The 11445-nt window shown below is 27.4% G+C and overlaps 1 protein-coding gene across 1 annotated transcript; it reads left to right on the forward strand.

Moving 5' to 3' along the window:
• Window positions 1–1760: 1760 nt before the first annotated feature.
• On the forward strand, window positions 1761–5094 carry LOC112706219 (GEM-like protein 1). Its single transcript, XM_025757399.3, has 4 exons — window positions 1761–2603; window positions 2681–2782; window positions 3015–3286; window positions 4379–5094. Exons 1-4 carry the CDS (start codon window positions 2288–2290, stop codon window positions 4550–4552), a joined length of 864 nt encoding a protein of 287 aa, XP_025613184.1. The 5' UTR covers window positions 1761–2287; the 3' UTR covers window positions 4553–5094.
• Window positions 5095–11445: the final 6351 nt, after the last annotated feature.

Consider the following 11445-nt stretch of genomic DNA (forward strand, 5'->3'; position numbering starts at 1 on the left):
TCATGATGTGTATAAGATGGACCAAGTTCGAAGAGTTTATCAAGCTACGTTTAGGCCACTGGAGAATCCTACTACATGGCCTGCTTACAATAAGCCTCGATTCGTACCAAATCCGTTCCTGGGATGAGTTACCAAAGGTCGCCCAAGGATGACACATTTTTTGAACGAGATGGACATGTGAATGTTACGTGGTCCTAGGCGATGTAGGCAATGTGGGGCCGAGGGTCACAGCCGTAGTAGATGCCGTCAGTCGGGTGGTCCAAGTGTCGACAATAATACTCAGTTGAGTTATATATTTTACATTTTTATGCCTATACTCCATGGCATTTGTAACTTTTGCTTTATGAAATTACTCTACGACATTTGCGATTTTATGTTTTATCCAAATACTCTACGATATTTGAAGCATTCTACCAGGGGCGGAGCTAGATGAAACATTAGAGAGGGGCCAAAAATATTTACACAATTAAATAAGACTAAAATAAAATTTTAAGGGCAACTAAACTAAAATTTATATATAATTTACATGTAAAAAATTAAAATTAGGAGGGCCGTCGCCCCTTCCTCTCCATGTAGCTCCGCTCCTGTATTCTACTTAATCAAATTACTCCATAACATTTACGATTTTATGTTTTATCCAAACATTCTACAATATTTGATACTTTATAATTTATCCAAATACTCTATAACATACATAGTAATGATACATAAAAAAATTAAATGATACATAAAAAAATTAAGTACACAACAACTACTTTCTCATCCCCCACTTTACTCTTTCACAAAACTCTAGCATAGATGCATAAATACAACTAATCTATCAATTATTTAACTATCATTATTAAAAAATTTGCAAATTTAACTAAACAAAACATATTAATTAAATATCTAACAATAATCATTTATTCATAGCTACAATAATATTAATTTTTACATAATTATTTATTTATTTATTCATAAATAAATCGAGTAATAATTATTCCTATTTCACTAATAATAAATACTAACTTACTATTAATAATAACTAACTAACCCTAATATGTATGACAAATCTAATTCCACTATAATAATATTATAATTATTATAATATATTTATGTTAATTTAATATCTAACAATAAATAAATAATTATTACCCGATCAAAATATATAATCCTCCATAAATTCTACTTTACAAAAATTATACAATAATACTAACAATAATAACGTAGCTCTAATAATAATTAATTATAATTTCCTAAATTATTACAAATATTTCTAAACATATATTTTTTATTAATTTACTATATCAGTCTAATACAAACAGTACATTAATTAACATATTCATTAACTAAATTTAAATATATATTTTTAACTATTACACTAATTATCATTAACAATTTTTATTTTTAACATTAGATATAATATTTTTTGCATTATTTATAATATTTTAGATATATAAAAAAATTTAAAAACAAACTTATATAATCAAAATAAAAGATATACTTAATAATATGAAGTTTAGGAAGATCAAACCTTTATATATACTTTTTTTGACATTGTGATTAATTTTTTTTTCAAAGTTGAAAGAAGGTTAAAGAAAGATGGTGAAGAGAAGGAAAATAGTGGCTGGATGGAGGAAGATTGAAGAAAGGGACTAGGAAGAGAGTGGGGCTTACTGTGTTAAGGAAATCACTGTCCCAGAGAGGAACGCATGTGCGATATGTGGTAGGGAGGAGACAAACCGAATGCTTTAATTTGTACCTCTTAAATCGAACCGTTTAATTTCTTCAATTTTGAAATTACATCTGCGTTAAGCACTTATACATTCTATAACTGCGTTTTATCCCATTCTACCCTCCGTTTTATCCCATTCTACCCTCCGTATCTAAATTAAAAAGTGTAGACATTACGTTATAGGAAAGCGTGTGACTAATTTGGCTATTTTCAACTGTCTCTCCAATGGAATAAAAAGGTAAAATAAAATGTTACTCGGAGAAAAACCATATGATTAGGGGCAGAAAAGACAAAGATGAAAACCAAACGGTCCGATAGAAGCAAGCAACGGGCAGATGAAGAAAACGCGGAATAAGAAAATTGTAATTACCAAATTGGACGGTTTTCGATGAGATTGACTCCTTTGAATTCCAGAAGATTCCTTCCTTGCTCTGCGTTTAAGACAGAACAAACCCCAATTTCGGTGTTTCAGAAATCGAAATCGGAATCAGAATCAGAAATCGGAATCAGAATCAGAATCAGCATCTACAGCTAGTCAAAATCGTAATAGGAGAAGAAACCGAAGCGAACAAGATGAGTACTCCTTCTGATCAAACCACAAACGAAGCTAAAACAACAACAACACCACCGCCGCCGCCGCCGAATGATTCTCAGTCTCAGTCTCAGTCTCAGCCTCACTCCACCGATTATGCTCCATACCCTAAAATTGACCCCAACGATGTTGCTCCTCCTCCGCCACATCATCCTAATTTGACTTCTGAGCCGTTGCAACCGGTTACTAGTCCCGTCGCCGCTGAAACTCGCGCTCCGATTTCCGGCGACGCTGCAACCACCATGCCTCCCGAGTCCAATCCCTATGTCTCCCCTGCACCTGTTCAGCCATCAAAAAGTCCGTTTCTTTTTATTGATTCATTGTGTATCGCTGTCTTACTGTGTTCTTAAGTTATGTTTACTTGATCTGCTCAGATACTTTGGATTCGGTGAAGGATGTTCTTGGAAGATGGGGGAAGAAAGCCGCTGAAGCTACCAAGAAGGCCCAGGATCTATCTGGAAATATGTGGCAGCACTGTATGTCTCTTATTATTCGTGAAATTCCTTTTTTTTTTTTTAAATTGTTATTGTTGTGATGATTATTAGTAGCTCTGGATCTGTTGAATCATGTGTCAATGTTAATGCTTCCGTGTTTTTAGTTTTGTAGTTCTTCATGATGATGAAATCCAGAAATGTTACTTCTTGTGAAGCTTATATAGTTATATTGATATGTGTGTGCGTACACTTGTCTTAACTTTATTTGAAACAGTGAAGACTGGTCCTAGTTTTGCTGATGCTGCTGTTGGGAGGATTGCTCAGAGCACAAAGGTTCTTGCAGAAGGTGGCTATGAGAAGATCTTCAGGCAAACTTTTGAGACTGTTCCGGAGGAGCAGCTCTTGAAAACGTATGCGTGCTACTTGTCCACCTCGGCCGGACCGGTAATGGGAGTTCTGTATTTGTCAACAGCAAAGCTTGCTTTTTGCAGCGATAACCCACTTTCTTACCAAACGGGTGATCAGACTCAGTGGAGCTATTATAAGGTAAGCTGCAAGCTTGTTGCTTAATATTGTCATACTCTAAATATAGCATGTTTCTTAATTCATTGAGAATTGATTTGATGAAATGATCCAATAACCGAAGCAGCATATATTGTTATACTTGTAGAACTTGATAGGAAGGAATTTGATTCAAGAGCTGTAATCTTGCATATTTCTATATTCTAAGTGATCAGTTCAGTCCCCTATTTCAAGCTCTTTCCTATTTGTTGAAGATAAGTATTGTTCATAAGTGTAGCAATGGTTGTATGCATTTGCTGACATTGTTTGAAATTTAAAATCAACAGTAAAAAATATGTGCATGATAGGTAGTTCTATATTTTAGGGCGGGTGAGTTTTTCATTGTATTTTTGCTTCTTGTGCTTACTATATGTCATTCTGTTTCCTGAATTTTGATATCAATTAAAAAACAAAATAGAAGATTTGCTGATGACTTTCAGTCTGATGCTACAGTTTACATTTTACAAAACACCATATGAATGAGTTGCTGATCCTTTTCTATGTTGTCGGAAGTTATATTATTTGCCAATGCACGTTCAGCTGAACTTACTGGTTGACCATTGGCCATTTGCACAAGATTTCTTAGAAAATATGTTGTAGGAAACAGTACTGCTCTTTTGGTTAGCTGTGTTGTTTGGCAGTTGGAAGTGAACATTAGGAAGCCAACATTTATGTCAACCTTTAGAAGCTTTACTGATCATGTTGACCTGGTTATTTGATCATGGAATGATAGAGCGGCATTGAGGAAATGTGCCAACTTTGCTTTTAATACACAACTTTTAGTTATTTAATGTTTTCACTATTCGGTCAGTAATTTAGTCAGCAATTTCATGTTAAGTGAAGTTTATAATTCTCATCTTAGTCATCTACTTTTTACCACCAAGACCTGAAAAGGAGATTGATCTCACTGTAGTTTTACTAGCACTTGCAACTCTAGGCCAAAGCTACAATCTGATTATCTAATTGTTTCATTTTGATTTTCACTGGAGTTCCAATATTTATCATATTCTTCACTCCAATGAGTTCCAATTCAGTATTCAAAATAATTAGATGCTGCTTTTCCTTACCATGGTGTAGGTGGTCATTCCGTTACATCAGCTGAGAGCGGTGAACCCATCGGCAAGCAAAACCAACCAATCCGAGAAATATATACAGATCATCTCTGTCGACAACCATGAATTTTGGTTCATGGGCTTTGTTCACTATGACAGCGCTGTTAAAAATATTCAAGGAGTGTTGCAAACCCGTTGATGCACACAGCACATGCCATCAAAGACGTTGCCATGGATGATGTTTATGTTGATAAGTTTTCATTCACAGAAACATGAAATGTTTTACTGCTGTATGGTAGTCCTCTGGTCTATATAGTTTGTGGAGCTGCTGTTTGATTATTTCTGAAATTTAGATTGTGTTTGGTTTATATTTTTATTTTCTGTTTTTTTTTAGTATTTTCTCTTTTTAGAATTTTGAGAAAGGAAAAAGTGAAAACAATAAAATTTTATTTTCTGTTTTCACATCATGTTTTTACTTTTTCTTTTACAAAATTCTAAATATAAAAATATTAAGAAAATTGAAAATGAAAACACAAAACTAAATTTACTCATAGTCTATCTTCATGGTACATAACTGTTATTACAAAAGTGTAATTTTTTCCATATGTGAATTCAGTTCATATTACTTCTCTCAAACGTGTAAGCTTATTCATTTATTGTAAGTTGAATGAATACAGACTATGGTTCTGCATTTTAATATATCAAATTCTAATGAAAAGTTATTATGAGGTTGGTTGTGGAGTTTAAGTGTTTATCTTAGGACATGGACAGGTGGAAATCATGATTGGAACTTAACATTATTTAAATAGTGGCTTGGCATAAATATTGGTATTGGGGGTTATTGTTATTTGTTGGATGACGTGTATTTATTCTAACTTTCTAAGGTGGGTGAGTAAATAAAATACCAGCTGAGTAGAACCCCGGCCAATTCCTCCGGTTACCACCAGACAAATCAAGAAAAAGAGATAAAGTCATAAGTCATAAGTAAAAAAAAATTATTAATTTAATTTTTTGTCGGACGAAAGATTTATTAATTTTAGTTTAAAGTTTAAACTAGGTAAGGTTACACTCTGGTGTCCAATGGTGATGAAAACATAAGAAAGCAGAAAGTGCAAAATAAAAAGATAAAAAATAGAAAGAAGATTGTAATATATGTATGACATAAGCGAGAACAATGACACCACCCTGACGGAAATTTTTGAAATAAAGGATGAATTATTTTCAAGAAATGAAAACACAATAAAGATTTCAATATGTCATAACTCATAACTCCAAAAAAAGAATTTCCAATGATTTGTTTCTTTAATGATAAAAGCTTTAAAAAATATTTAAAAACATTAGAAATTTCAAATTTTGAATAAATAATTTTATTTTTATACTCTTATTTCTTACCTGGTTTTCTAAAGACAATTGTAAATTGTGAGTAAAACTCAAAAAAATATATTTTTATTTTTGGGTGTGTGGACCCATGGGTTTTTGGTCCCCACTTGGGTTTTGGTTTAGAAAGAACTGGTGGCCTGCGAGTGAGGGATACGCAGTTAATGGCCCTGACACTCTCTGACAGTTACTCTGATCGAGATAAGATCAAAGCCCTCTCAAGGCCCATCTCCTGTAATGTTTCAGATCAAGTAGGGCCCATTTTGGCCCATTCTCAAACTTCCTTCTATTTCCACCCACCAGCCTGTGCATACACCAATTCAACCCATCAGATCTCATAATTTTAGATTTAAATATCATTGATGCATAAGGAAATTATTGTATACAAAGTTAAGACTAAATAATTCTAAATACAAAATAAATAAAAAAATTGAAGTATTGTAAGGGAGTAGATGTGGGTGTAGATGGGTGCACTTCTTATTTTGAGTGTTCAAATAACACTACTTTTTCATCATATCCAAAATATATTCCATATATCTAATGCTACTTTGTCATCATGCCTAATAAGGGTACATTTGTTTATTTTTATTATTTTATTTATGTTTTAAAATTAATTACAATATTGTCATCTTAATTGTTCAGAGTTACTGAAACGTTGGTTTGTACCTGAACGTGAGGTCCAGATTCCTTTGAATAGTAACGTCCGACTTGTTGATATTGAGATGTCGCTGTCCAATTTTTTCGTGAGGAGATGAGAGATGGTACCTACAAGAGACTCCGATGCTTAAGTCGATAAGGACTTTATGCAAATTTTTAATAGATTAGAACGTAAATTATACTTGAGGGATATCAGTGTATTTATAATACAGTTGATAACCTCTTTTGTTGGAATAGTTCCTGATAAATAACCGTTCCTTTTATTTTGAGAGTTTGCTGGAATCTATCTTTTAAAAAAGATAGAGATAAATAATAGAAGAGATTCAAAAATGCAAATTACTTATTTTTGAACAGATAGAGCTGGATTTTTTTGTCGGGGTCCAATCTCTTTAAAGAATAAAAAAATTGAATTTATCAAATTTTATTGGCCTAACTTTATTTGTTGGTCAGGATATGAACATTAATTTTTTTCCTTAACAAAAATATAAAGAAAGGATGCACATAAACAATTTTGACTTAATTTGTATAAATTATCATTCAAACTCCGTGAGCAATACTATAAATATATATGATTTACAACACAAGAAATAAAACGGATCAATTTTATTCGCATTACATCTATGCATAAACTCAATTAATAGATAGTTACAAGTCTGTGTATGTATTTGTTAAACCAACTCACGTAAGTCGAATTTGTAGTTAACATGTGCCTTAGAGTATATGCTAAAATTAGTATAAAGTTTTTAAAATACTTTATTTATAAATATAAAATGTTTTAATTATTTTATTGATTCTATAATTTTATTAAATTTATAATTAAATTTTTATATTTATTTATTTTTAATTAGATTTTTATTTTTTATAATATTTTTAATTTTATAATTAAAATATTTTTGTATCAAAAATATTAAAATTAACAGTATATAATTCTCAAAAAATATGTGATAAAAAATTTAATTAGATTTTTAGATATTTTTACTTTACAAATTAAAAAAAATATTCTGTTAATTCTAATATTTTTTATATTAATAAAAATTTAATTATAAAATTAAAAATATTATAGAAATTCAATTAAAAAATATAAAATTCTAATTATAAATTTAATAAAATTATAGAGATAAATAGAATAATTAAATAATATAATAAATATATATTAAAAATTTAAATTTTATATTTTGATTAAAAAAATTATTAATATTCTTAATATGTACGTTAGCTAAAATCTAGATTTAATTAATTTATTTAATAAAAACCTCATTCTTAACTCACAAAAGAGAATTTATTGAATTATTATGAACGAATAAATTCGAACCGACTAACAAAAGACTCCTTCTGTTTCATTACTAATAGTTAATTTTTATTGGAAAGATAAACAATTATTACAAGAGAAAGACAAAATTATTTTAGTTATTCTTTTATTTTTCTATCTTATTTTTTATTTGATAGTAGAAGGTATAATAGGTATAAACTTACTATGACTTCTTAAAATTTAGAAAAGACACTTAATTTACAACATATATTATTAAAAAAAGACAAATAATATGACATGGGGAGTATTAACAATGAGCTATATACTTAACATTTCGTTTGGTAAAAATTTTTTGAAAAAATATTTGTATTTTCTAAAAATATAAATATTTTATTTTATATCACATAAATAAAAAATTATGTATTTATATTTATAATTCTTAAAAATTGAGTATTATTCAAAATTTATTCATATTTATTAAAATTTAAGAATATACTATAGTTTATATATTAATAAATATTTAATTTCATTTTTTATATTTATGTTTATTATAATTTTTTTAAATTTTAAAAGTTATTTTATCAAATATATATAATTATTATTATTATTTATAGTCTCATATTTATTGAAAATAATTTTTAATTTTTTTATTAAATACATACAAATATTATAAATTAAAAAAAAACTAAATTTCAAAAACTAACTTAAAAATAAACTATTTAAAAATAACAATTTTACTAAAGTGACCCTTACTTACAAATAATAATAATAATAATAATAATAATAATAATAATAATAATAATAATAATAATAATAATAATAATAATAATAATAATAATAATAATAATAATAATAATAATAATAATAATAATAATAATAATAATAATAATAGGTAAATTCAAAGAAGATTCCAAGAAAAACTGGACAATGCATGGTTAGTTTTCCTTGTATTCTGACCTCATATCTACGCTATTGCCGAGCGTTTAACCAATGAGGTTTGGAGGAGTTGGATCGATTGCTTAATTATATGACGAGAAATAATATAGAATTATTAGAATTTATTATTTTTAGTTATTAATATTTATAAATATGAGATAAAATAAATTATTAGATTATTAGATCAATAAAATTAAATTAAGAGAATTAAATTAGTTGTTACGGAATAGCTACAAATAATAAATTTGAATTTTGTTAGAGAGTTAATAGAGTATTTAAATAATGTGTATAATATGTTATTTATTTAGCCTAATATGACTCAAAAAATAAATATTCAGAATAAAATATTAATTAATTTTTCAAATATAATACACTTATATTATCCAAAATAACTATTCGGGTACTAGAAATAATAAACATCTAATATCTTATTGAATCAAACATTCCTATACTCTGATTGTACACATTATATAGATAATCTATTAGCTCCCTATTCTTTCTCAATAAATTTTTATGATACCTATCATTTTTCTTATTGTGCAATATACAATAGGCTATTTATTTGGTCCGACATGAGTTAAAAAAATAAATATATAAAATAAAATATTACTAATTTTTCAAATACAATATATTTATATTATCCAAAATTTTTATCCAAATACCAAAATTATTAAATATCTAATATTCTACTAAATTGAACATTTTTATATTCTCATTATACATATTATAGAGATACTCCTTCGACTCCTGTACTTCCTCCATAAATTTTTATGATACGTATCATTTCTCTTATACGACTGAGGGTTCCATTCCACAACCGTCAACCTATGCGAATAGGATAGATTATATATAGGTTTTGTTTCTGGTAGCCATAAGAATTGATTGGCTAAGATAACTAAAATCAAGGAACAAATTAGAGTTTAACATGTAATAAAATTAAAGTTAAATGAATTATGATTTGATCCTAATAAACACTGTTACTAAATATGAGATGAAGAATATATTTTTTAAAAATATCTTAATAACACTTAAATTTAAAATTAATATATAAACATTAACCTGTCGTTAAATAAATTAAAATGTGTAATTAATTATTATTTTATTATTCTAATTAAATTTTTAATGTACAATATATATATATATATATATATATATATATATATATGAATTTAATATTAATACACTGTTAATATAAAGTAATTTATACAAACATTTAATTATGTATTGTCATATCAAAAAAATAATTATTTTTTTATTAATTGTATAAATAATTATCGAAAAAAATAATTAAATAACTATATAAAATATTTTATATTATCAATATAATAAAATTAAATTTGATTTTTATTAATAAGTCTTTTTTATTGTAATATATATTTCATAAGTATGATATATTTAAAAAGAAAAGATATTTTATCATCATGTCTTCCTTTTATTTTTATATTAATTATTAACTAATGATTAGTCAATTTTTTTGATAATATTCGTAACTTTATTTTATTTATTTTTATTCAATTTCTTAAGTTACATTATTATTAGTTTAAATATTTTTGCTATTTTCGTAAAAATTTAAATTCAACATAGAAATTTTCTCATAGTTTTTAAATTAAAATTTTAATTCAATTTGTTAAGTTAAATTATTATATAAATCACTATAAATTTATTATCAGCGTGTATACAATTTAAATTCAAAATTTTATTAAAAATTTTATCATGATTTTTAAATCTAAATTTAAATTAATTTTGTTAAGTTAAATTATTAGTTAAATTACCATAAATTTATTATTAGTGTTTTTTAATTCTTTTAATTACAAAGTTACAAGGTGTTGATATTTTTCTTTCTCTTTTATAAGTTTACGTTGTGTGTTTTACACGTTAGTCCATAATACAAAACTTATCAAATGCATTTTTTATATCACATGTAATCTGTTTACACTACAACAAAAGCGGCGGTTTCTGGAGCCGTTTAGCAACGGTTTTGAACCACTACAAAATATTTCGCAGCGGTTTAATGACACACTGGAAGATGGGTCGCGGCTAAACGGATAGCGGCGGTTTTATTAACTACTGGAATAACCGCCGCTAAACGTCTATTAATTTTGCGTTGGTTTGCAAACCGCCGCTAAATAGTAAAGAAGGAACTTGAAAACTGGAAGAAGGAAAAACTTTAACAATGTCATGTTACCACCAAGCCAAATGACTCTTCAATGTATATAACGCTAATAATTATATATATCATATGAACACATTTGATTGCCACACAATTTTTTTATACTTTATATCTGATCATAGTTATTATAGGCACCTTATATATTGGGTAAAATGTACAATTAAATCAAATGGAGGACCAAATTACACAATTCTACCAAGTTGAAAAACATTACCAGGATCTCCCAAAAGCACATTCTTATGTAATTCGAATCAGTCTCATTCGAATTAGACAAACCAACGCTAATTTGAATTAGTCCTATTCGAAGTAGTAGTAATGCTTGTAATTCGAATTCGTCCAATTCGAATTATACTTGCATGTAGTCTTAGGGTAGTTCGAATCAGGGTGATTCGAATTATGCATGCTAGGACGTCCCTAGCAATTTGAATGGGTCTGCTTCGAATTAATTTTGGACCATAGTAGATAGAATTAATTTACATCTATTTATATATGATCCAAGAGTATAAAAAGAGTACAATAAATAGTACATTTAATAATATTCATAATGCATTCAATCAAAAATAAAAAAATAATTATAAATATTTTTTTATAAATTATTAAAAATCAAATATTTTCTAAAAATATTTATTAAGATTTAGAATTTAGTCTTTAATATTTAAAATTAGTGAAATATTTGCCAAAAACATTATATTTTGTTGGTCAG

The sequence above is a fragment of the Arachis hypogaea genome, chromosome 8 (genome assembly GCF_003086295.3).
Source record: "Arachis hypogaea cultivar Tifrunner chromosome 8, arahy.Tifrunner.gnm2.J5K5, whole genome shotgun sequence".
In the NCBI taxonomy this organism is placed as follows: Eukaryota; Viridiplantae; Streptophyta; class Magnoliopsida; order Fabales; family Fabaceae; genus Arachis; species Arachis hypogaea.

Excerpts from the sequence above, each read along its gene's own strand:
- LOC112706219 (XM_025757399.3), top strand. The coding sequence starts at position 2,288 with ATGAGTACTCCTTCTGATCAAACCACAAACGAAGCTAAAACAACAACA. Across the intron at positions 2,783-3,014 it reads TGGAAATATGTGGCAGCACT|TGAAGACTGGTCCTAGTTTT; the intron begins GTATGTCTCTTA and ends TATTTGAAACAG. Across the intron at positions 3,287-4,378 it reads CTCAGTGGAGCTATTATAAG|GTGGTCATTCCGTTACATCA; the intron begins GTAAGCTGCAAG and ends ACCATGGTGTAG.